Source organism: Podarcis liolepis (genome assembly GCF_965112155.1).
Source record: "Podarcis liolepis genome assembly, chromosome: 14".
Taxonomy (NCBI): Eukaryota; Metazoa; Chordata; class Lepidosauria; order Squamata; family Lacertidae; genus Podarcis; species Podarcis liolepis.
The window spans coordinates 38,967,556-38,994,538 of NC_139569.1; the positions used below are offsets into that span (position 1 = coordinate 38,967,556).

Consider the following 26,983-nt stretch of genomic DNA (forward strand, 5'->3'; position numbering starts at 1 on the left):
GTTCTAGGTCATGTTAGAGTGCAATATAACACACAATAAAATGTGTTAGGAGAGGGAGAGGGAGAGGGGGAGAGAGAGAGAGAGAGAGAGAGAGAGAGAGAGAGAGAGAGAATATTGGTGAGCGAGGTGCCTGCCACTGGGATGAGTACTTCCTGAGCTCAGCTGCCTTCTAGAGGGAGACAAGAAAAAGGAACTGCTGCTTTCCACTGGGGACACAGGAACTCATTCAGCCTTACATGCAGAATGTCCCTGGTTCAGTCGTAGGCATCTCCAGGTAGGACTGGGAATGTCCTCTGTCTGAAACCCTAGAGAGCTGCTGCCAGCCTGTGTAGGCAATACTGAACTAGCTGGACCGATAGTTTAACTCAGCAAGCATAAGGTATAGTGTTCCACTATGTTTATCAGCTCTTATATGTGGGCTCCCAAGTTTAATTGGTAGGGTTCCAGCTTTGCAACTGAATGCTGGCTCTGCATACTAGGGAGTGATAATTGCCCTCTACATACGATATGTTGGTATTCACAGCACACATTGATTAGTACATCTGATCAAAGTCTTGTTTTGATGTGCCCCTCTTACTTGCATCCCCCTCCTCATTTTTTAAAAAAACTTTTCCTTTTTTATAAAAAAAATACTTTCTCACTTTATTTAACCATTTTTAAAGCATTGTGATGCAACTCAAGAAATCACCTTTTGCATGTACAGTGGTACCTCGGGTTACATACGCTTCAGGTTACAGACTCTGCTAACCCAGAAATAGTACCTTGGGTTAAGAACTTTGCTTCAGGATGAGAACAGAAATCGGGCTCTGGTGGCGCGGCGGCAGCAGAGGCCCCATTAGCTAAAGTGGTGCTTCAGGTTAAGAACAGTTTCAGGTTAAGAACAGACCTCCGGAACGAATTAAGTACAGTGGTACCTCGGGTTAAGTACTTAATTCGTCCCGGAGGTCTGTTCTTAAAACCTGAACAATTTCTGTTCTCATCCTGAAGCAAAGTTCTTAACCTGAAGCACTATTTCTGGGTTAGCGGAGTCTGTAACCTGAAGCGTATGTAACCTGAAGTGTATGTAACCTGAGGTACCACTGTACTTAACCTGAGGTACCACTGTACTAAAAAATGAAAAAGGTGGGAAGTGTCCCCCCGCCTTAAAAAAAGCAAAAACAAAGAACACCACAGCAAGCTTTACTTGCAGAAAGTTGTTCACATTCTTGGGAAGGAGCAAAAAAATAATAATATAGGCCTTAGGTTAGCTGCATTGATTTAATGCCTTAGTTAGGCGGTAAGAGCAGAGGTAGAGAGACTCTCCCCGCATTAGGAGAGCCTGGGGTCGCCCTGACTCCTTTTGATCAAGTCTCTGTGAAAGATGAGTGTCATGCCCTCTCCCAGCCAGCTGTGAGGGGTCTGCCCTGTGACTGGAGGGGTCTGCCGAAACACTCCCCTCCGGAGCGCTGAGGTGGGAGCATCCTGGAGAGGTGAGAGAGAGAGGCAGTCACAACTTAGGACTGACTGGAGGTTTCTGGAGGAGGGATCTGATTTCACTCCCCTGTGCTCACTCTAAGCGCACATCAGGCGTGGAGGTGCTCTCTGCTTCAGACAAGGGTAAAAAAGACCAAGGCGTGTGATGATTCTGCCTCCCTTACTTGTACAGACAGGAATGTTTCCTGGTTCTTCTTTGTACAACTCACAGCAGAGGGGATGGGAAACTGTTTTATAGCTCTCAAAACACATGCTCCGTAAGAATGTCGGAGGTAAGGAAAGTTCTTTTGTAGTTTCTGCATGGATTTGGGTTGTCCTCCCTCCCACCCCCCTTTCCCTGCTTGCAAGCTCTTGTGCTATAGAAATAATGCTATTTGCTGTAATTGCTTCATTATCCTGGGATAGCAAACAATAAGATTTCAAGGTGCTACACACTACGCGATTTCTTATTTGACGGCTACCTTGTGTTTTGGAATTATCTGTTTGCTTAACAGACTGAGCCTAAGCAGGTTTGCACAGAAATAACTCCATTGATTTATTTCATCTTTTTTTCCTTTAAAAAAAAAACTGATTCAAAAGTAAGTGTGCTTTGCACAGCAAACCTTACTTACTAAACGCTGGCCTTCTGGACAAAATGCATCCTAAACGATGAGATTGCCTTCCTTTGCCTATAAGTTATTGGAAAATCATTGTGATAAAGCAGAATCGGACCGCCAATTAATCTTTCCCCCGTTGAAGCATCAGGATCTGTAAATCATGATGACCTGACAATGTTTAATCGTACAGGTCCTGGTTGTACATTAATAGCTATAAAAGTCATGATTTGTGACTTCAGTGTGTTCTGAGTCAAGTGCTCTAAGCAAATACATTATCATTATTGTGATGTTAAAAAAAAAATTGCACAGGAGACCAGACACTGCGATTTTGCAAAGGAGGTTTCTTTGGGAATCAGACCAGCAATGGTGTGTGCTTTTTGTATATATAGTTCATTGCTGACCATAACGTGTCTTGCAAAATAGGCATTGGGGGGTGGGGAGTCCCTTGTCACAAAGTTGTTGTTTGTTGTTTGTGCTTTTAAGATACAAAGAGAACTAGAAGACTAAATCATTACATCCCAGACTGGCAAACACCGATGTATCTTTTGGGGTTTTCTGTCCTTTGTCATTTCATTCCGTAAAAAAGCACCATCACAAAACTGTCAAAACAGACTCTTGTGCTGTCTTGCTGGCATAGCGAAAGAAATATTTAATGTTACTTTCCTGCTCGGTGAACACACCAAGCCTCTTGCCACCATACCATCCCTTCCCTTTTAAAAAAACATTTGCTTTAAAATAAAAATGATTACCCGTCAATTGAAAATGTTTGTGAGAAAGAAAGGGGGGGGGAGCAATTTTATACAGATGTGTTCCACACTCGATAACTCTGGATTCTTGGGAAAACAATTGTTTTCTAGTTATAGAGACAGAGAAAAAAATGTTTCTGCTTAACAGCACCTGAGTTAGGTATGGAAGACTGGTAAAATAGGAACATTAATTGTTATTTTTGAAAAGTGGAAGTGGGGAGCAGGATTTATAAATTGTACCACTGTTTTTTTAGGTTGAGCTTGGTGCTAAAGTGTGTTAGCAATCTCTCTCTCTCTCTCTCTCTCTCTCTCTCTCTCTCTCTCTCTCTCTTTTTGATCATGCAGTTCTTTGGCTCCTTGAACCTTGGGAGGTGATTGTTTGTCTTATCTTCTGGTGAGCTAACTCTGCGCTGTGTTGCAAAACCTTGAGGCATGTTGTGCTCCTTTTTACTGTTCCGGGAGCCTGCAACTGAAGTCAGCTTCATTAGTTTCACTGATGGCACATCAGTGCGCGGCTGGTGTTGCCGCTTCCTTCCAGCTAGACCCCAAGCATGACTGGGGCTGCCTTGGTTTGGATAAGCTTGTAAGGATTTGTCAGCCAGATGTGACAAGATTGTCAAGAGGGCGAGTAAAGGAGGAGATCTGATATTAATCAGTGCATAGCTCGGAGCCAAACTTTCTCAAATGCAGTGTAGCAACATGTTCTTCTCATTTACTGTGCCTCTTTTGTGGCTACGGATCTGCCACTGTGCGCCTCTGACGGTTAAAGGGAATGCCAGCTAATCGTATTTAATTGTAAAGATGAAAATTGTGGGTGGGGTGCGGAAAATGAGTGTATCTTGCTATCCATTAACTTGCTTTTTTTTTTAAAAAAAAGGAAAAAATTATAGTGCAGGTTGCTGCTGTTTACACACAGACACTCAAACAGAGCGAAAGTCCTGGGATCTCTCTTTTTGCAAAGTAGGCGGCGGTGGCTACCCATTGTAACGCTGGGATCACAGCACAAATTGCCAGAGATGCATCCCGTCTTCAGTCGCTGGATGTTGATTTTTAGGGATAGCGACAGGCCGTGTGGGCTGCTCTCCCTCTTGGGCTCTTGAGGAGCAGAGGCAATCCGTTTAATTAGTTTGGGAAGGGGCATGCCTCGCCATCGCTGCGTTGCCTCGGTGGACTCTTCCAAGACCGCGCACATTTAACCTCAAATCCATTATGTACAGTGGTACCTCGGGTTAAGTACTTAATTCGTTCCAGAGGTCCGTACTTAACCTGAAACTGTCCTTAACCTGAAGCACCACTTTAGCTAATGGGGCCTCCTGCTGCCACCGCGCCGCCGGAGCACGATTTCCGTTCTCATCCTGAAGCAAAGTTCTTAACCTGAAGCACTATTTCTGGGTTAGTGAAGTCTGTAACTTGAAGCGAATGTAACTTGAAGCGTATGTAACCCGAGGTACCACTGTACTAGGATACAGGTAGCGGCGCTTCTCCCAAATTGAGCTTCCTTTCTCATTTAATGTTCGCTGGTGCGATTCATTTCTTAACTGATGCCGTATATTTTGGGATGGAGTGAGCTGGCAGATTAAAAAAAAACCCGTAGGAACTTGCGAATCTGCCTTGTTGTCTTTAATCGTAAAGAAGAAAGTTGTGGGTAGGGTGGGGAAAATGAATGTATCTTGCCTTTGTCCATCTAACTATACTGTCTGCACTGATGGGCAGCTACTCTCCAGGATTTCAGGCAGGGAGCCCCTCCCAGCCCTACCTGAAGTTGCCGGGAATCGAACCCGGACCGCCTGCATTCCAAACAGATACTCTACCATTAAGCTATGGCCCATTCGCAAAATATTGTGATTCTTACTACTACTACTACTACATCTACATCCTTCCCCAAGGTTCCCAATATGAAATTCCAAGGAACCATAGTAGGCACAACAAGCAATAATGGGAGGATTGGTCTATCAATGCCGGGTAGCAACAACATATCCTCCAACATTTCTCTGCTGGAAACAGAGACGTCCTATTCCATCATCTTCGTCATACTCTGCCCATCCGATTGGGTTGCCCCAGCCACTCTGGACAGCTTCCAACATATATAAAAACATAATAAAACATTAAACATTTTTTTAAAAAAACTTCCCTACACAGGGCAGCCTTCAGCTGTCTTCTAATGGTTGCATAGTTACTTATCTCCTTGACTCGGGGGGGGGGGGTCGCATAACTCCATCCCCTCCAACATTTCTGCGATGAAAATAGGGGTGTCCAAAGGAAAAGCGGGACATTCCGGAATCAAATCAGAAACTGGGATGGCTTCTGTAAATCCAGGACTGTCCCTGGAAAATAGAGACACTTGGAGGGCCTGTGCTCTAAATCTTTTGGGTATTATTACTATTATTATTAGTGGGACGCGGGTGGCGCTGTGGGTTAAACCACAGAGCCTAGGGCTTGCCAATCAGAAGGTCGGCGGTTCGAATCCCCGTGACGGGGTGAGCTCCCGTTGTTCGGTCCCTGCTCCTGCCAACCTAGCAGTTCGAAAGCACGTCAAAGTGCAAGTAGATAAATAGGTACCACTCCGGCGGGAAGGTAAACGACGTTTCCGTGCGCTGCTCTGGTTCACCAGAAGCGGCTTAGTCATGCTGGCGACATGACCCGGAAGCTGTACGCCGGCTCCCTCTGTCAATAAAGCGAGATGAGCGCCACAACCCCAGAGACTGGACCTAATGGTCAGGGGTCCCTTTACCTTTACCTTTACCTTACTATTATTATTATTATTATTATTATTATTATTATTATTATTATTATTATTGCTGCTGCTGCTGCTGCTGCTGCTGCTGCTGCTACATTCTTCCCCAAGGTGTCCAGTATGAAATTCCAAGGAACCTTATGAAGTTCCATATTGGGCACATCTAGCCATAATGGGAGGATTGGTCTGTCAGTGCTGGGTAACTACAATGGATGGAGCCACAGTGAATGTAGCTTCTGTATTCAGAGGTAGTATGTAACCTGGACTACCAGATACTGTGGACAACCAACAGGGACTGAATCACCCCCTTCATGCCTTCCTTTTTAACTTACAGAGTAATTTCACTTGCCACCATTAGAAGCAGAATGCCTGGCTAAAGGAATGAGTCTCAAGGTTGTGGGTTCGAGTCCCGCATTGGACAAAAGATGCCTGTATTGCAGGGGGTGAGACCAGATGACATTCATGGCCCTTCCCAACTCCGAACAATAGCAGTGGCACCATTAGTGTAGGCCAGGCATAGGCAAACTCCGGCCCTCCAGATGTTTGGGACTACAATTCCCATCATCCCTAGCTAACAGGACCAGTGGTCAGGGATGATGGGAATTGTAGTCCCAAGCATCTGGAGGGCCGGAGTTTGCCTATGCCTGGTGTAGGCCTTTAGGGCAGGCAGCCCAGGGCCCCACTCAGCAGAATAAGGAGGGGAGGGCCACAAAGCGTCACAATTTCCCACCACAATTTGAAGCAAGTGAAGTAATGCACATTGCCACCAAAAGAGCACCACTCCTCAAGAGAACCATTAAGTCCCACATCCAAAATCACCACTGCCCAGCAAAGGCAAATTGTGTGACTGCCTTGGGACAGCTGAGCCACGAACGAGCAACTGCATTCTTCCTTTCAATTGATTATTAGGAAGGTTCCTTTTGGTACCTGGGGGCCTGTTTGGAGATCTTGGAAACGGTCATAGGCACCGCAAAATACCCAGTGCACAGAAGTAAAGCTGGTGGTGCTCAGAACCCCCTAAAAATAAACCAAAACATATATACCACCCCCCAAAAAATAAAACATAGGCCAAAAATAAATAAATCATATAGTGCACCCTTCAGACAATAGGTGACCCCTGCTAAACAACACAAAAAGCCCCAAAAGCCAACAACCCTCATGAAAATAAACTTACAGTAGTAGTGTAAGGTTGCCTTGGCAGAGACCAAGGGACTGTGTCTAAGATGCCCGGGCGCCAATGGGTGTCATACTCCAGTTGTACACTCTGGCGAGTCATTCCAGCTTTCCACAGCCAAAGAAAACTCTCCAGAAACTTCAGACTGCCCAATGTGGTTGTCATCTGTACATCTTCTTGTTGTTTCGTCATTTAGTTTTGTCCGACTCTTTGTGGCCCCATGGACCAGAGCATGCCAGGCACTCCTGTCTTCCACTGCCTCCCGCAGTTTGGTCAAACTCATGCTGGTAGCTTCGAGAACACTATCCAACCATCTCGTCCTCTGTTGTCCCCTTCTCCTTGTGCCCTCTATCTTTCCCAACATCAGGGTCTTTTCCAGGCAGTCTTCTCTTCTCATGAGGTGGCCAAAGTATTGGAGCCTCAGCTTCAGGATCTGTCCTTCCAGTGAGCACTCAGGGCCGATTTCCTTCAGAATGGATAGGTTTGATCTTCTTGCAGTCCACGGGACTCTCAAGAGTCTCCTCCAGCACCATAATTCAAAAGCATCAATTCTTCGGCTATCAGCCTTCTTTATGGTCCAGCTCTCACTTCCATACATCACTACTGGGAAAACCATAGCTTTAACTATACGGACCTTTGTGGGCAAGGTGATGTCTCTGCTTTTTAAGATGCTGTCTAGGTTAGTGGCCATTAGTCAGCAAAAGCATTCCCTTCCTGCTTTTTTTCTCCTGGGTAGACCCAAAAGTTTGTGACTTTTGGGTGGTCAGTTTGCATGTCTCCAATGCTATGCTATAAAAAGCATTTCAATCAGTCATCAGATTAGCAATGGCTCGTTTCCTGTGGTACCATCCAGATGTGGAACTCCTACTCCCATCATCCCCAGCCTGCATCAGTGATGATGGGAGCTGTAGTCCAGCAATATCAGCTCCCTTTGGTTCGCATTGACTGACAGCGACTGCCCAGGGTTTTAGACAGGGGACATTGCCAACCCACCTGGAGATGTGAGAGTTCAATCCTGGAGCCTTCTGCATGCAAAGCAGTTGTTCTACCCCTGAGCTACTCTCTCTCCCCTAAAGCAGGTATGGGAACCTTTGGTCCTCCAGGTGTTGCTGAACTATAAGTTCTATTATCTCTGGCCATTAGGCCTAATGGGAGTTATAGTCCAACAGCACCTGGAGGGACAAAACTTGCCCTAAATCATGGTCCAATATTCATGTGTATATGGTTGCATTCATATGGCTTTTTTTCCATTTCCTGGCATTCCCTTGATTGTTACCGTATTTTTCCGTGTATAAGACGCCGCCTATTTTGGGGGATTCAAAATTAAGAAAACACACCATTCACTGTCTGTGTATAAGACGACCCCTTTTTTTAAACTTCAGAAATTTAGGAAACAATATAGTCTTACACACGGAAAAATACGGTAATTTCTGCATTCTGTTTGAGCTTTCACATGGCATAAAAGCCACTTCCAGAAAGACAGCAGAATACAGCTCAAGTTTATCACTCATTGCCACATTATTAGCAAACATTTTTTCTAGAAGCAAATAACATGAAAATTAGTGTTACACTTGAGCTGTATTTCTGGGGCTAGCATTCAATGTCATGTGAAAGCTCAAACAGAATGCAGAAATTAAGAGTGGGGAAGCGTCAGGAAAACGGAATAAACTGCCATTTGAATGCAGCCTATGTCCAAAAAGTGTGGGAATAATTATCTGTTTTTGAGCACTCATGAATTTGATCTCGGATTCCCAAAAGGTGAGCGTCAACACTGACTAAAATTTGGACTTCCTATGTAATGTATACACTGATATATAATGCAAAGAAAACCATGCATGCTATAGCCCTTAGAGATTTAGGATTTGATTGTTAGTGGCGCATCATCCCTAAGGCTTCTAGTGCTTTTGTACATGATGCTTAAATTGCTTTCGAGCCTCATGGACAGAAAGAGATGTTGGAAGTACAACAGAGATCATTCCATGTGTAGCTTAAGGGTTAATTCTTTTCTTAGTGAGTCAGTAAATGAAGAGCAGCAATGGTGGTGGAAATGGCCTTTAGTAACCAAACACAGCGGTGTGATCATCACTAAGGAAGCACATGCTCCAATTGGCTGCATAGTTCTGAGGGTGTTTAACTCTGTATGTTTAGGTCAATGTCTCCCTGCTATGTGCAAGTAACAAAGACAAAACCTCTCTGTTTTTTTCTCCTCAGACTTTACACGGTTTTTGTTCAGTTTGCTTAGTAAAGTGTTATGAATATTTATTTTCCCTCTGGACTCTATTTGCTCTATTTAAGTGGAGAGAGAGAGAGAAATTTGTAGTGCAATTGAGCATTCTGGCCAATGTGTAGGTATTGCTTTAGCATCAGAAACCTCATCTTAAAACGCCGCTTCAGATCTTGCAGGAGGACAAGATCTTCTGTGGTTTCAGCTGATTTAGGTCACATCCATAGTTTACCCATCAAGCACTCTTATACAACTTTAAACAGATATGGCTCCCCCCTCCAAAGAATCCAGGGGACTGTATTTTGCTAAGGGTGCTGAGTATTGTTAGGAGACCCCTCACAGAGCTACAATTCCCAGCACCTTTAGTAAACTACATTTCCCAGAGAGAGCCTTGACTGTTAAAGAGGTATAGGAGTACAGATGTGACTTTAGCTCTCGGGCAATAAGAAAACCTACATCTGAACTGGATCGTGCAACTGTATCTTATGCAACTCCATACATTTTAAACTCAACCACACAGAGTATATGCACAAGATATCATCAACAACGTTAGAGACTTACGCAATATATTTTTTGCAGTTTACATTACACAATGTAAAACAGAGAAAACCACACATATTCTCCTGAGGATGAGCACAACAAATTTTTAATAATTGCCTCTAATGATGCAATGCCATCGTGTTAATTTTCAAGCAGGCAGCATTCCTTTCCAGTGACTAGAAACTTTGGGAAGGGGAACAGCTTTTAACCTTGGCCTTAAGGAGTTGACCATTCAAATAAAATCTCCATCTTGGGAGACGATTTAAAAAAACAAACAACAACTTGGGAAGTGGAGAAAACTTTTAAACTTAGCTATTCTTGTGGTAGGGAAGAAATCTCTATTTACTTTTTAACATGCTAGGCTAAATAGGTCCATGGCATGTTGAAGTAAGTGGTGGCAACCGAGATGTTTTTCTGCTGGAAAAGATTTGAGGTTGAATACATTCTAGAGTCAAGCAAGCTGATTTTGAACTAGTCACAGGAAGAACTGAAAATATGGAACCAGTAAAAGTGTGTGATAGAGTTGTATCAGGCAAGAATGAGCTACAGGATGACTACTTGCAGATCACAAAAAAAGGACTAAAGAGGCCACTGATTTAAATACAACTTGCACTTGCTAATTTTTAAGTATAGGTGCACCTTTAGTAACAGTTACTATGATTTACACAGAAATATGAAACATCTCACCATAATGGAGAACACAATGACCAAGGGACGATGTGCAGGCTGACTGCCACTGGCTTTTGATGAGTACCGTATTTTTCGTCCCATAGGACGCTCCGTCCCATAGGACGCACCTAGTTTTTTTGGGGGGAAATAAAGGAAATTTCCCCCTTTATTTCCCCTCCCAAAAGCAGGTCGGGGAAACCGAACCAGGTCGAGGAACAGCGGGATGGCGCCGCTGCGCCTCCCTGCTGTCCCCCAAGCTTGTGGGGCTGGCTGATGTCTGCCCGGCGCAAGGGGCGCCCTGCTTCAGGGTTCCCTGCGTGCCGGGCGACAGGCTGCTATCCACAGCGTGGGAAGCCCCGCGGGGACCTCCTGCAGGGCTGCCTAGGCTGCGGATGTGTTCCCGAAGCGCCGGGCGCTCTGCTTTCAGGGCGCTTGGCGCTCTGGGAAGCAGGCTACTATCCGCAGCCTAGACAGCCCTGCAGGAACTCCCGCAGGGCTGCCTAGGCTGCGGATGTCTTCCTGAAGCCTAAAGAGCGAGAGGGGTCAGTGCGCACCGACCCCTCTCGCTCTCCAAGCTCCAGCGAAAGCCTGCATTCGCCCCATAGGACGCACCCAGATTTCCCCTTCATTTTTGGAGGGGGGAAAGTGCGTCCTATAGGGCAAAAAATACGGTAACTTTCCATTCTCCTTCAACTTCACTCCTTTTTCTTAAGGTTCTTTACTTTTGAAATCAACTTGCACTCTACAGCCCTTCAGAAAGAGGAGCGAAGGTGAGTCTGTGATCCTTCAGAAGTTGTTGGGCTCCAACTTCCATCAACCCCAGCCAGCATGGTCACTGGACAGGGAGGGTGGGAGTTGTAGTTCAGCAACAGCTGGAGGCACACAGGTTCCAGGGAAGCCCAGAGAAGGGTCATCGCTCAGGGGCAGAACATCTGCATTGCATGCAGAAAGTCCCAGGTTCGATTCTAGCATCTCCAGGCATGGCTAAAAGACATTCCATCCGAAACCAGCCACAGCCAATCAGGGTAGACCAGATAGCCAGTGTAGTGCCCTCCAGATGTTCCTGAACTACAACTCCCATCATCCCTGATCGTTTGCCAAACTGGCTGTGGCTGATGGGAATTGGAGTTCCACAGCATCTGGAGGACATCTGCCTCCCCCCTGGAGTAGACAATACTGGATGGAGCAATGGTCTGCCAAAATGGCAGCTTCCTGCGTCCACTTGAGATAATGGGCATGAGAGTGGCCCACTTAATTTAAACAGAGACAGCTCTCTTTTTCCATATTTTAATTTTGGGGAAGGACTGAAGTTCAGTGGGAGAGCACTGACTTCGTTTCTGCTGGATCCCCTCTGCTGCCCCTGACATTTCCAAGCAGGAGACACTGTGGGGCTGGGAATGGGCTGGGAAAGACTTCTGAAACCCCTAAGACCTGCTGTCAGTCAGACTAGGCCAGCCTTTGTCAACCTTCTGAGGCACCTGGCCAGGTTAGCAAAGGCTGAGCTAAACTATACTGAGCTAGATGGACCAATGAGGTGACTCTGCATGAGGCAGCTTCCTATAGCCCTAAATAGTAGCAATAAATATAGTTAAGCCTAATTCAGTATAATTGAACTCAATGGGTCTTACTTGGGAGCTGACATGTACAAAGTATGTGCAAAGTATTGGCAAACCAAATGTCAACTTTAATATATATTTTTAAAGTTTATCTTTAGAAACACAGTAGCCCTAAATAAATTTGTATGTTTCTTTTCTTCTACCCCACCCTTTGAAGGTATAACTCTCACTAACCCATAAGTTAACAACACATGCTCAACAGGACTTCTCCATTCATTTCAATGGCGGTGAATATCTGCCTGCCTTTCATTTTAAAACGGAGAAATCCTGGCATACAAAAAAGCGTACACACAGATTTGGATCAGGGCATTATATCCTACATTTTGCAAATGTATACTGGCTTCATCTTCTAATCTAGACCTTGAGTTTAAAAGGATATTTCAGAGTACATCATGAGTAGAGGGTTAGGAAATTACCACATATGACATTATGCCACATCTTAATTAATTAATTAGATCTCTTACCCACCCTTTACCATAAATTCCCAAGGCAGGTTACAACAATACAATAATCCAGTTATCATGCCCCTCAACATTTCTCTGATGAAAATACAGATGCCCTATTTAATATTATCATTGCTTTTTTCTAAAAAATAAAATAAATGTTTAGGGGTAGTCTCATTTTGACTCAAGAAAATCACCTGGAAAGGAAATGAAGCCGTCATCAGATTCACAAAATGTTTAGGGGTATGTGTACCCCTGTGTACCCCCAGAAAACCACTAATTAATAATAATAATAATAATAATAATAATAATAATAATAATAATAATAATATACCCCACACATCTGACTGGATTGCTCCAACCATTCTGGGTGACTTCCAACATATCTGAAAACATAATAAAACATTACACATTAAAAAAAAAACTTCCCTACACAGGGCTGCCTTCAGCTATCTTCTATAGGTTGTATAGTTACTTATCTCCTTGACTTGGGGGTCGGAAAACTCCATACCCTCCAACATTTCTCTAATGAAAATAGGGATGTCCTAAGGAAAAGTGGGACATTCTGAGATCAAATCAGAAACCAGGATGGCTTCTGTAAATCCAGGACTGTCCGTGGAAAGTAGGGACACTTGGAGGATCTGAGTTATAAAAGCAGGCTCCCAGATTGCCTTTTAATGGGCAGTTATGCTTCACTTCAAATCCTCCCCGCTCCTTCCCTGGCAATCATCACCGTGTCCTAAATCTTTCCGTGGCACTGAAATTCTGCTGCACGTCGTCTATCTACCTTTTGAATCTTGCAAGTTCTTGTAAATTGCTTCAGGACTCCTTCTGGATGTGTTGTAAACAACAGGGAAATGCACGAGGTGTGCTAAGAGAGGCCAACTGCCTAATAAACAGACCCATTTCATTTTATACCGCCATTCTTGACGTTTTGCAGGCAGTTCCCAAGGTTAATCTCAGGGGACCGGGGGCACGACTGAGCTCTGATCTGATCCAGACCCAGTTCAGTATGGATCTCACTGTGGGGAGATGAAGAAAAATGGGAAATTTTGTCATCGTAAAAGGGTGTCAAGTGAGGTGGTGCATTTTTTTCTAAAACGGAGGGTGTGAGAAGAAAAAGGATTTCAGGGAGGGAAGAAGATTTTAGAGCAGGCGGAGGAAATATTTTGAATGGATAATGGCACCCAAGAAATTAGATTCCTGGAAGGAAAGGAAAAACACCCTCTCTTGTTTACAGGCCGGCTGGTACCAAGCTCGCCAGTCTATTAGCAGAAGCTATAAATCACTCTCTCGTTCCCATCATGTACACAGAGCAGAGAATTTGGCATTTAGATGTTCTAATGACCTAAACTGCACTTGGGAAAGAATTTCTACCTTAATCCAGAGACAGATGAGTTCTGATAACGGTCTGCTTTCCATTGCGAGACCCACAAATCTGCCAGCTGTCCTGTTGGTCGAGTTTTGCTCTGGGACTGATCTACCTCTTTATCGCCACCCTGAATGCCGACTACAAAGCTGTCTCTGTTTAAATTAAGCGGGCCAGAACAAAACTTACAGTGACATTTGCCTGTATAGAAGTATCTGTTTTCATTTGTACTGTCATCCCAAAGGTAGAGGTGTGAACCAAGAAGCCTTTGATTCAAACCTTAGCTTTGGTAGAAACTTATTCGATGGAATTATATACTGATTTCCTAATTTATACAGTGCCACCCGTGAGCATGGTGGCACTTTAAAGATTACAAAAGGACAGGTCCCTGCCCTAATTTGCTTACAATCTAAAGACATATGCAGGGGAGACAAACAGGGAAAGCAAAATGGAAGCAGGACTGTACAATGAAATAATATGCAGTTGCCTCAATTGTGCATGCTTTGTCCCTCAAGCCTCCCATCTCTAATGTGCTATTTTTCTAGAAAAAGAGGTGCCAGGACTCACCATGAACACCTCCCTCGTTCTCTTAGAATGACAATGGCGCTCACCTGAGAGGTGCCAGGACTGAGTTCTGGTGAGTTCTGGCCAAAAACAAAACAAAAACCCCAGTGTAGTACAGTCATACCTCATGTTACAGACGCTTCAGGTTACGTGTTTTCAGGTTGCGGACCGCGGGAAACCTGGAAGTACTGGAAGGGGTTACTTCCGGGTTTCATCGCTCATGCATGCGCAGAAGCGCTAAATTGTGCTTCACGCATGCGCAGACGCGCCAAATCGTGCTGGCGCAGACACAGCACTTCAGGATGCAAACGCTGCAGGTTGCAGACGTGCCTCTATCACGGAAGACATCCGCAACCTGAGGTTCCACTGTACTCGTTCTTGACTACCTCACAGGGCTGTTGTAAGGGTTACTGAGTTAGTATATCCAGTGGTATTTGAGCATTTGGAAGAAGCATCCGTAAAAGGCCGTAAGTTAATATTAGCAACAAAGAAAATAATCAATTGTTGTGGCAAGTTATGTCGGTTCCATAATTCCTTGGGAAGAAGGATTGACTATTAAACCACTCTTGGAAATGTCACTCTTTGAAGGGAGTAGGGGTCTTCTAACTACCCCCAGCACCCTTGACAAGCCACAGAACCCAGGATTATGAGGGGAAGCCATGACTGTTTAAAGTGGAATGATACTGCTTTAAATGTGTGGTGCAGATGGAGCAGATGGAGCTATTCCTGTTGGCGGGCAGTTTCGGTGCTCTCACTCTCCCTCCTTATGGTTATTTATGTTTAAATTGGACAGACGGGACAGTCCTTCAAATGGAGGAATGCTTTCTGTGAGGTGGGACACCTCTTTAAATTGCATCGTATATACTGATGGTCGACGCTGCAGTAAAGTTATATTGGCGATGCAGCAAAATGCCCCCATTAAGGAAATGAAATGGAAATATTGGCCTGCTGGAGGGATTCCCAATATATGTGGAAGTAGGGGGAGGAAATGGGAGCCCCCTCCCCCTAAATGCAGGGGGGGAGAGAGCCCAATGAGAACTGAGCGTGCTCAGTGGCAAGATACTGAGGGTTTGGGGTGGGAGGGTCAAGAAAAGAGGGGGAAAGATGTGGAATACGGACATCTCCCCACTTGCCATGTGTTCAACTCGCGCATGACTGTGTAAATGCGAGGTGAGGGGGGGAAATTAAATACATCAGTTTAATCTGCAAAAAGGCACAAAGAGGGCAAAAACAGCCAAAAAGAGAGAGAGTGGGGAAACTGAAAAAATGGCTGACACTGAGTGGGGGAAATGGCTAGCAGTTCAGGGTACTGGTGTACCTCTGAATCACAGCCAAGCACTTTGGAGTACCAGTCTGCCTGCCTTGTCATTGTTTCCACATCGTCCTCCAGCGATGAGGAAGACTGACAGGTGCCATTGCCACCATTCATACCAATCTGGTAAGTGCTGCTGCTTTTTAAAAGTGGTTTTTGAAGGTTTCCAGAGGCAGACTCCCAAAAGAATTTATTGTTGTTGCTGTTGTAGCCTGCGTATGCCACTCAGTGGTCATCAAACGGGCTTCCAGTCAAAAGTAGGGTGGATAAAAATCTATGATTTAAAAAAAAAAATATAACAATTCAGGTTTTTTTTTATTTAAATCAGATTTTTTTTTAATTTAAATTGGATTTTTAAAATAAAATGCTTTTGGAGGAAAAATCTTTCTAAAGATAGTTTTCTATTTAAGTTACATTATAGTCCAAAGGCTATTCATTGGGAAATAAGGATTTGTTTTAAGTTTTTCATGTGTGCTAAAACTCAGTCTAAGTTGTTGTTTAAAAAAAAAATAACCACATCAGTTAACAAACCTGGATACATATGCTATAATGCTATTGTTTTAGTTAAATAAATTGTTTAAATTGTTATTAAGGAAATGATTATTTTTCTCCTTCCGACAGCAGAAAAGTTGTCCAAATATAAACAGTTAACTTATTAAACCTCACAATAATTTCATAATTATCTGTCTGTGTATTTCTAATAGTATAACCATATCAGTAATTTTTGATAGAACTGTAAAAACTACTCTGAAAATGTATTACTCCAAAAATGAAACCTTCATTTGGTTGTCAATATTAAGATTATACCAGCAAGAATGAGTCTTTCTGTAAAAAAATAAATGATTTAAATCAAGTCTTACTGACTAGTGATTTAAATCGTGATTTAAATCAAATCCGCCCTGGTCAAAAGTGAATATAATATGACAGCAAATAAGAGATGTATCAACAAATACACAGGAACGAGACACTATAAAAAGCAAGGAGGGAATGGTTAGAAAACAGGGGTTTCCTACTTAGGCATTTAGCCACACAGCTGTCCTACAACATCAGCTGAATATTCAGTAATCTGGCCCGGTATCTAGCAAATGAATACCTTGTTGTATTTAGCATTCTTGCAATCCTATATAGAGGTTCGTGCCTGTAAGCAGACAGGGATACAGCTTAACCCAAGCCTAACAAATCAAACAAAAATTGCGAGGAAGTGATGAAATTTGATGAATGGAGAAAGAAAGTAAAAGCCCATGAAATAAGTGAAGGTTATCTGAAAGAATATTAGATTGCATCTTGATGTATCTGTTTGGACAACTGCCTTCGAAAAAACACACACACACCTTGCAATTTTTGCTGGGACGCCTCTTTGCGGACTCTCTTTATTTATGGAATGCTGATCTAACTCTGATCTTCTGGGGCTGATGAACAGACCGCAGTCTATGGAAAGTACGGCATCTTTCAGGAGTGCAGTGAGGTAATATAATTGAGCTCCAGTTATAGTTGACATCTCGTGAAGTCAACGAGGCCTTGGCTCAACACAACATACTTTCTCCCCGCCCCCCCCAATCCCACTTAGATGAACCTTATAAAGAAAATTTATGACTTTCTGCTGCTCTATCAGAAGTATGCCAACTGCTGGGCTAACCGGCTATCTAAAGCAGAGTGACTCTCAGAGCTCAGTTCTCAGTGTGTGTTGTGATGCATGTTTTGTAAATTCACACGAAGCTCGTGGCTTTTTCTCGGGAACATTTCTTAGTTTTTGCAATGTCCGCCTATTGATTTACTTAACGTTTTTTAAACGAACCACTCCTACAAAGTGTTCCTCCATCCATAGCCTTTAAACTTTTTTGAGATTCCCCTTTAATACCATTGCTGTAACCTGGACTCTATTTTTATTTTTTATATGAACCAACCCAGATCTGACACTCATCACCTGAGAACCGTCTTCATGTGTCTCTGGTGGCTGGCAACATAAGAATGGGCCTTTTCTGCAGTGGCTCCCCATTTGTGTAATACTCCCCTCCCTCAGGGAGGCTGGTCTAGCACCTTTCTTATACATCTTTAGGCACCAGACAAAAATGTTTCTCTATAACCAGGCCTATGGCTTTTCAAATGTGTTTGTGGGAAGAGGGTTATTGGTTTGTTTTTGTTTTATTTTGTATTCTCATTCCCTATTTTTCTGTTGCAAACCACCTTGGGATCTTCGGTAAAGGGCAATATAATGATGATGATGATGATGATGATAATAATAATAATAATATACTTTTATATATACAGTGGTGCCCCGCAAGACAAATGCCTCGCAAGACGGAAAACTCGCTAGACGAAAGAGTTTTCCGTTTTGGAGGTGCTTCGCAAAACGAATTTCCTATGGGCTTGCTTCGCAAGACGACAATGTCTTGCGAGTTCCTGCTGGTTCCCCCCCCCCTTTTTCTAAGCCGCTAAGCTGCTTATCAGCTGATCCGATCAGCAGATAAGCCGCTAATAGCGCTAATAGCGCTAATCCACTAATCCTTCAATGGGCTTGCTTCGCAAGACGAAAAAACCGCTAGATGAAGAGACTCACAGAACGGATTCTTTTCGTCTTGCGAGGCACCACTGTACTGTCCAATCCACTCCTCTCTCTAGAGTAACCAAAGGTGATTGTTGATGATGTTGAAGATGGAAGCTCCTGCTCCCTTAAATGACCGGTACTTGTATCAATAGGAAGGCTATCAATTAATTTCTAAGAGGGTTACTTTTCCTTTGATAGTGTACCCCATCATGAGGGAAAGTGAGGGAAACCAGGCAGAGGGCCTTCTCGGTAGTGGCGCCCGCTCCCATCAGATATCAAGGAAATAAACAACTATCTGACTTTTAGAAGTTATCTGAAAGCAGCCCTATTTAGGGAAGTTTTTAATGTTTGACCTTTTATCGTGTTTTTGGTATTCTGTTGGGAGCTGTCCAGATGGGCGGGATATAAATAATAAATTATTATTATTATTATTATTATTATTATTACGCTTGCTTGAATTCCTTTTTCTGTGCAACTGTACACAAGGTACAGGGGGCTGCCATAAACAGGCAGTGGAGGTATCAGTCATGGAGATTGCTTTTAAACACAAAGGAATTTAGTCGCTTTCTGCAAATGATCATGCCTCCCCTGTCCCAATACCCCCCCCCCATTTTCCCTCTGTTTTACTATTAATTACCACACTGTGTGCCTTTTTACTACTCAGTATGGGGGATGGGAAGGGCTTTTTTTTGGTCAGAACTCACCAGAACCCAGTTCCGGTGCGTCTCATGTGAGCACCATTGCCATTCTAAGACAAAAAAGGGAAGTCGTAATGGTGAATTCTGGCCCTTTTTTTCTTTTTTCTTTTGAAAAATAGCACTGGGAAGAAGCAATGTGCATGAAGGCCTCTTTCAAGGGTGGGGTCATATATGGCCCTTCAACCTCTGTCTCTGGCCCTCAGGAAACACTTTTTCCCCTAACCAGCGTGGGCTGTACAGTGGTGCCTCGCAAGACGAAATTAATCCGTTCCGCGAGTCTCTTCGTCTAGCGGTTTTTTCGTCTTGCGAAGCAACCCTCTTAGCGGATTAGCGGATTAGCGGATTAGCACTATTAGCGGTTTAGCGGCTATTAAAGGTTTAGCGGCTTAGAAAAAGGGGGGGAAGCGAAAAAAAATCGCAAGACTCGCAAGACTTTTTCGTTTTGCGAAGCAAGCCCATAGGGAAATTCGTTTTGTGAAACGCATCGAAAAATGGAAAACCCTTTCGTCTAGCGGGTTTTTCGTCTTGCGAGGCATTCGTCTTGCGGGGCACCACTGTATTTGTCTGTGTGAGAAATACAGTGAGTGTCTGAGAATGGGAATGTAACTTATTCGGAATCATAACATTCCTATCAGCGATTGCTCCCTGTAGATGCCAAGCCTCACCTGCGACTTACTATCATCATCATCATTTATAATTTGTATACCGTCTTTCTATCTTACAATACTCAAGGCGGTTTACAAGCTAAAGAAACAAAAAATGTACGTCTTATAACAATCTAATGCAATACAAAAATGTAGCAATAAAACAAAACTTTAAAATAAGCAACTTACACCAAAAAAGTAACATTCAACAATCATTAGAACAGTATAAAAGAATAATGTCAACATATAAAAGTTAAAAAGAAATCCACTCAACAGTTACAATAAATAATTTCTAAACTATGATCAATAAAACAACGGCAAGCCACAGTACATAAAATAATACAATACAAATTGAGAAGCAGAGGCTACAGGGTGGGGCAAGGCAGGTGGAAGGAGGCCTTGCCTGAGGAAGTCTCTATGAAATATGACACAGTGCACTACTTGCAGAATGATGCCTGTAGTGACATCATCTAAAGATTTTTCCCCCCTTTGGAGATACTCTTTTTTACCCATGCAAACTTACGCAGTTAAAACTCATATGACTGGCTGACTTAAATTTCTTTGCTCAAGTTTCAGCCTTTGCAAAATGAGCTGGCGCAGTAGGGCGTGATGAGTTTTTCAGCTTTCAAATTCCCAAAACGAGGGTTGCTAAAAAGTTGCAGCATGACCTGGAATTCTGGCTAAAATAATATAGTTTAGTTTTGCTTGTTAAGTAAAATGTGTGTACAGTTGCATGGAAATAATTAAAAATGATTGCCAAGTACTTGCAGATTATTATTATTATTAATCATCATCAACGTCATCATTACCCAACATTTTCAGAAGGTAACATTAAAATTCTTTGGTTTTCTGAAAGCAGTTTATGTGCTTCTTCACCAAACATAGACTTACCAAGCTTGATAATAATAATAATAATAATAATAATAATAATAATAATAATAATAATAATAATAATAATTTTATATGTTGTCTGATGACAATAATAATAGCAGGATTTAATTCCTCACACCCATAACTGGGGGGAAAGCAAAAATTAAGTTTCACCCCCTAAAATGACATACCCTCCCAATTGGGGGACTCGCACCCTTTCAGATATTTCTGGAGTTCCATCAGCCCCAGTCAGCATCCCAGGTCAGGGATGATGGCAGCTGGAATCTAGCAACATCTGGAGGGCCACAGATTCCCATCCCTGGAACTACTGGAAGAAAAACTAGATTTTAAAACAAACCCTACGCCTACTAAACCCTACGCCTACCAAACCCTACCCTACCAAACCCTACTCTAAAGGATAAAGGTAAAGGGACCCCTGACCATTAGGTCCAGTCGCGGACGACTCTGGGGTGACGGCGCTCATCTCACTTCATTGGCCGAGGGAGCTGGTGTACAGCTTCTGGGTCATGTGGCCACTAAGCCGCTTCTGGCGAACCAGAGCAGCGCACGGAAACACCGTTTACCTTCCCGCCACCGTTTACCTATTTATCTACTTGCACCTTGACGTGCTTTCGAACTGCTAGCTTGGCAGGAGCAGAGACCGAACAATGGGAGTTCACCCCGTCGCAGGGATTCGAACCGCCGACCTTCTGATCAGCAAGCCCTAGGCTCTGTGGTTTAACCCACAGCGCCACTGACATCAGGAATCACAAGACAGAGAAACCAATAGGAGAACACTTCAATCTCCCAGGACATTCTATGCAAGATCTCAAAGTAGCTGTCTTATTGCAAAAGAATTTCAGAAATAGACTGGAAAGAGAAGTTGCTGAATTTCAACGTATTACCAAACTTAAAACCATGGGGAGACCTGGTCTGAATAGAGACATTGGATTCTGATCTCATTATACATGATAAAGCTATTTTTAGCCATCTCACCCCTTGCTTTTTTCCTGTGAGACAGTCGTCAACAGGTTTACCACACCTATCAGCCAATCACCCATTCCCACCAGCCTTCTGAGTAATACCCCTCCCCACCCTCTCGCTATATATAAGGGTCTGGTGACTTCTGTTTCAGTGTATCTGAAGAAGTGTGCATGCACACGAAAGTTCATAACAAGCTTAGTTGGTCTCTAAGGTGCTACTGGAAGGATTTTTTGTTTTGTTTTTTGTTTAGATTTTAAAAGATAGCCTTAAATAGCACATCTTTTAAAATGATCTGGGTTTCAATTGGTATCTATAGTTTCATAGTTAGAAGCATTTAAATACATGGTTTGGGGGAAAATCTTGCCCTTTGTTTCCTTATTGTTGGGTACAATCTCTCTAAGGTGAAGCATTTTTAAAGTCCCATTTATTTGTTGGCATGTAGCAAATGTGGGTCAAACCACATGTGATGCTAAACATATCTTTGAATTTTGTGACTGGGGTTCTCCTCCTCTCTTTCTCTTTTTTTTAAAAAAACAGCAACCTAACAGCAGCTGCAAGGAGGAACAGATTCAGATCAAAGACGCTAGCACAGGGTGTTTCTCTTTTGAAAATGCTCCCCCAAAGCTGGGGGTGAAATGGCAGCTTTTTGGGATCTTTCAGCAGGAAGTGGATGCATAGGGAAAGGGTTAAACCTGCCCCCGCCCCTTGTGCTGCTGCGCTGATCTAGGTCACCCTCCCCATCCCTGTGGCTGCTTTTAGTTAAAGAGAGAGAGGTGGAAAGAAACACATTTAGCATAATTTGTCATTTGACCCTAAATATTAGAAAGAGAAGGCTGAGCTAGGAGAATGGTTCTCTCTGATGTGCTAGCTTTCTGTGGGAAAAGAGTATATATATATATGTATGTGTATACACACACACACACACACACACACACACATATACATACATGGAATAACCTATATATATATATATATATATATATATATATATGCAGGTTTTGGTGTCCTCGGGTGTCTTCCCGTGTAAAAGTTGGGGTGTCTAGGCGACGTTTCGACGAGGTCTCACTCGTCATCTTCAGGCTGGTGCTTTCGGCTTCTTGTTACTGGAACAGAGCGGGATCTCAGTGTTTGAGTTCCTATAAATACTGTAGAGGGGTGTGGTGTATTGCCTCAAAAGTTCTGGGCAGAGGGGAAGTTCCCAGGCTAGTGTTCTTTTCTTCTTTTGTTCCTTAATTACTTGAGGGATATCTTGAGTGATTTCTTGAGTGATATTCTGAGTACCACTTAGGTGGGTCATTAGGTGTGGATTAGTTGCTAAAGCCTTCGTGTCTTGACCTCTTGAATTTGTGAAGAGTTTTTCTGGGAAGATGGCTGTACTGCACTTAGTTGTGCTTTGGCTTGGCTTCGTGTATAGGGGCGAGCTGTGGTTTTGTGCCCTGTGCCAGCCAGATCTGTGTAGGGATTGCAGGGGGGTGCAGCATCCGGAGGTGCCACTATGGTTTGGTTACTGGATGGTGTCTGTAATTTATCTGTGGAGAGGGTCTGGGTTTGGGTCTGGTGTGGTTGATTGGTGGTGGCGTTCTGTGTGCCTCTGGATCTGGTGTCGGTTTTTGTGGGGAGGGCTAATTTCCAGATGTCTGGCAGGCGGGACGTGTCGTCACGCTTGTTCATGTTGTGAGGGTGTTTCTCTATCTCGATGGCTTCCATGATTATTCTCTTGTGGTGATGTTCCATGTTAAAGAGCAATTTGGAATCTGCAAAATTAATTTCGTGTCCTGTTTCTTTCATGTGTTGGAAAAGAGAGGAAGATTTTTCTTCTTTTTTGACGGCATTCTTGTGTTCTGCGATACGTGCATTTATTCGTCTGTTTGTTTGTCCAATGTACGTGGCTGGGCAGACTTTGCAGGGTATTTCATAGACCCCTTGGTTTTCCAACTGGATTTTATCTTTGGGGTTTCTGAGGATATTGGCTATTTTTTGGTTGGTGCAAAAGGCTGTTTTGATATTGTGTTTATGGAGGATTTTGCTAATTTTATCTGTAGTGCCCTTGATATAAGGAAGGAGGGCCATGCCATTGTTTTCTTCCGTGTCTTGGTTTTTGGGGGGTGTTTCTTTTTGGATTAGCTTCTTAACCCTGTTTTGCTGGTATCCATTGGCGATTAACACATTTGAGAGATTCTGTAACTCAGTTGTCAAGTGGTCTTTGTCAGCCAGGCGTTTGGTTCTGGAGATGAGGGTCTTGGCTACGGAGTTTATTTGTGCAGGGTGGTGGTGTGATTGAGCATGTAAGTAGCGGTTGGTGTGTGTTTTTTTTCCGGTAGATAGTGTGTCCTAGGGAGCCATCAGGTTTTTTGTAGATAAATTACAGACACCATCCAGTAACCAAACCATAGTGGCACCTCCGGATGCTGCACCCCCCTGCAATCCCTACACAGATCTGGCTGGCACAGGGCACAAAACCACAGCTCGCCCCTATACACGAAGCCAAGCCAAAGCACAACTAAGTGCAGTACAGCCATCTTCCCAGAAAAACTCTTCACAAATTCAAGAGGTCAAGACACGAAGGCTTTAGCAACTAATCCACACCTAATGACCCACCTAAGTGGTACTCAGAATATCACTCAAGAAATCACTCAAGATATCCCTCAAGTAATTAAGGAACAAAAGAAGAAAAGAACACTAGCCTGGGAACTTCCCCTCTGCCCAGAACTTTTGAGGCAATACACCACACCCCTCTACAGTATTTATAGGAACTCAAACACTGAGATCCCGCTCTGTTCCAGTAACAAGAAGCCGAAAGCACCAGCCTGAAGATGACGAGTGAGACCTCGTCGAAACGTCGCCTAGACACCCCAACTTTTACACGGGAAGACACCCGAGGACACCAAAACCTGCATTCCTGTACCCGTGAAAATCTACGAAAACATATATATATATATATATATATATATATATATATATGAAAACATGGAATAACCTGCAGGGGAGAAATTTAGTTCAGTTTGCATTTAAAAGCAAGCACCCCCACCAAATTCATGCTTTCCGGAACAATATACCAACCGGAACACAGCAATCTGTTGGAATTTGCACATTTCTGAATTTTGCAACCATTTGTTGTGTACAGAAATGCACGTGCTGGGGGAAGAGTGTGCATGAAAATCCATATATTGTTTTAAAAAAACAGCACAGAGAAATGCAAAAAGGTGTGTACCTGGCAAAATTGCACACAAACATGTGTATATTAGGAAAATTCGCACTAAAATGCTGGTACATTTTCATGAGAACTTTAAAAAAAGAAAAAGAGGCACCCTCAAACTAATGGGAAAATGTGAAGCACTGAACCTGACACTGGAAAAATGACAAACTTTGAGAAACCATCCCTAGTCTGAAGTAGTACAGTCCATAAACAGGTTGACCCACATTGTGACTATTAAAGGTAAAGGTAAAGGGACCCCTGACCATTAAGTCCAGTCATGGGCGACTCTGGGGTTCCGCCGCTCATCTCGTTTTATCAGCCGAGGGAGCCGGCATACAGCTTCTGGGTCATGTGACCAGCATGACTAAGCCGCTTCTGGCGAACCAGAGCAGCGCACGGAAATGTCATTTACCTTCCCGCCAGAGTGGTACCTATTTATCTACTTACACTTTGACGTGCTTTTCAACTGCTAGCTTGGCAGGAGCAGGGACTGAGCAATGGGAGCTCATCCCATCGCTGGGATTCGAATTGCCGACCTTCTGATCAGCAAGTCCTAGGCTCTGTGGTTTAACCCACAGTGCCACCTGCCTCCCTTATTGCGTTCTATTAGGCTTGCTATATTTCAACAAGTGAAAATCCAGACACAAAAGTTATTAAGCTTTTAGGGGGTTGTTCAGCTTCCCCCCAAAAAAATCTCCCTCACCCCCATGATGTTTTGGAGCTCTTTTTTAGGAATTTTGGCCAAAAAAAACCCCCACTTCACGGACATTTAAACTAGCTTTTGAAAATTCTACCCAGACACTATTTTTCACGAACGAATCCCAGCTATGTCCAGGAAATTATTGACTTATGGCAGCCCGATCTATGCATAGGCATAATCCTTCATTTTTTGCATATTTGCCTATGCTTGTTCCATTCCCCTTCCCCTTTCCTCTCTCCAGCGTGTTGCACATGTTACTTACCCCTTAACGTTTTAATCTGTTTCTGCTCTTTCAGGCCATCCGTTGCACTCTGGTAAGCTGCAGCTGCCAGCGCTTCAAACCTGGGAAAATAAACCAGCGCCAATGTGACCAGTGTCGGCATGGATGGGTAGCACATGGTAATAAACCTCAAAGAATTTTAAAAGAAAATAAAAAAATCCTTGCCTTACCAAGTAGCCACCAGCTGTCTTAAGTACAGTTTTCAGTTTATTAACAGAGACATTGCAAAGTCACTAATAACAAAACTCAGAAATTGCTTATAATAATTGTCTATAGAGTCATACTCAGCTCAGCTTTGGGATAGTAAAGCACTTCTTTGGTGCAATCCATAACTAGTATGAATTGCTACGTAACTAATAGCAATTTGCTTTACAAGAGGTTTACATAATTCTGAATGTTCAGAACATGATTTAGGCTAAACTGGGGACAGTTTACAGGGAACCAGGCAGAGGGCCTTCTTGGTATTGGCACCCACCCTGTGGAATGCCCTCCTATCATATGTCAAGGAGATAAGCAACAATACAACCTTTAGAAGACACCTGAAGGCAGCTCTGTATAGGGAAGTTTTTGATGTTTAATATTTTAGTATGTTTTTTGTATGTGCTGCCCCAGAGTGGCTGGGGCAGCCCAGTTGAATGGGCTGGGTAAAAATATGGTGATGATTATTACAGTCAACATGGTGCCTTCCAGGTGGAAAAATGAGAAACGGGGCGAACCAAAGTTCACAGCCCCATCCATCCCTAGCCTAGCCAACCTAGCAAAGGGATCATGCGCCAAACCAGAAATTTGCACCCAACCCTTCCCCAAGCTTAAATAATTGGGAAATACTGCTCAAGTTCAAACCCCTAGTACCCCAATGGTGTTCTTTTTGTCTAATTGTTTCATACCCATTTATACGTAAGTAGTCACTCGCCTTTTGTTTTCCTTTTCTTTTCAGCCTTAAGTAAGCTAAGGATCCCTAACCTATACCCAACAAGCCAAGTGGAAATAGTCCAGTCTAATGTGGTATTTGATATAAGCAGCCTCATGCTGTATGGAACTCAAGCAGTTCCTGTCCGTCTCAAAATTCTCTTAGATCGGCTTTTCAGTGTCCTGAAGCAAGAAGAAGTCATTCATATCCTCCATGCTCTGGACTGGACACTTCAAGACTACATACGTGGATATGTCTTACAGGTACATCTCTAGGTCTTCGCTCCCTCTAGGAGGGTGACAAGAGAATCGGGGGCCGAAATGAGGCCGAGAAACCAGTGGTCTGCGTGTTTGTGGGCACCCCAACATCTGGAGAAGTGCAAAGAATTTTTAAGAAAAGCTTTCTGCAAGCTTTGTTTACTGAGAAGTTTGAATGTTTGTGAACGTTCTGCTGGCATCCCAGTTGCATCAGAACTTGAAGCTGCACTAGCACCCTTATAACGCAGACATTAACCATAAATTTATCCATTTCAGTTCTGCCATTTTGAACTTTTCCAGCATCATCAGTACACCGGGGCAGAAGTTAGCTCCTTATGTTTACACAAATGCTGCTCCTCTGTCGGCATTCTTGTTCCAATGTAAAGCAGCATTATGATTTATGTTATGGCACGAATAAATATTTCATGGCACTTGATAA

At 43.4% G+C, this 26,983-nt stretch overlaps 1 protein-coding gene across 2 annotated transcripts in view; it reads left to right on the forward strand.

Moving 5' to 3' along the window:
• Positions 1-1,319: 1,319 nt before the first annotated feature.
• BNC1 (basonuclin zinc finger protein 1) overlaps positions 1,320-26,983 on the forward strand; it is a 38,674-nt gene continuing 13,010 nt past the window's right edge. Inside the window, exons 1-3 of one of the 2 annotated variants that reach the window (XM_083475335.1) lie at positions 1,320-1,469; positions 25,394-25,496; positions 26,315-26,550. In XM_083475335.1, coding sequence (XP_083331461.1) covers positions 26,404-26,550 — 147 coding nt within the window. In that variant the 5' untranslated portion in view covers positions 1,320-1,469; positions 25,394-25,496; positions 26,315-26,403. Of the gene's footprint in view, positions 1,470-1,499; positions 1,746-25,393; positions 25,497-26,314; positions 26,551-26,983 lie in introns of those variants that run through there. The other variant, XM_083475334.1, reaches the window with a different exon arrangement.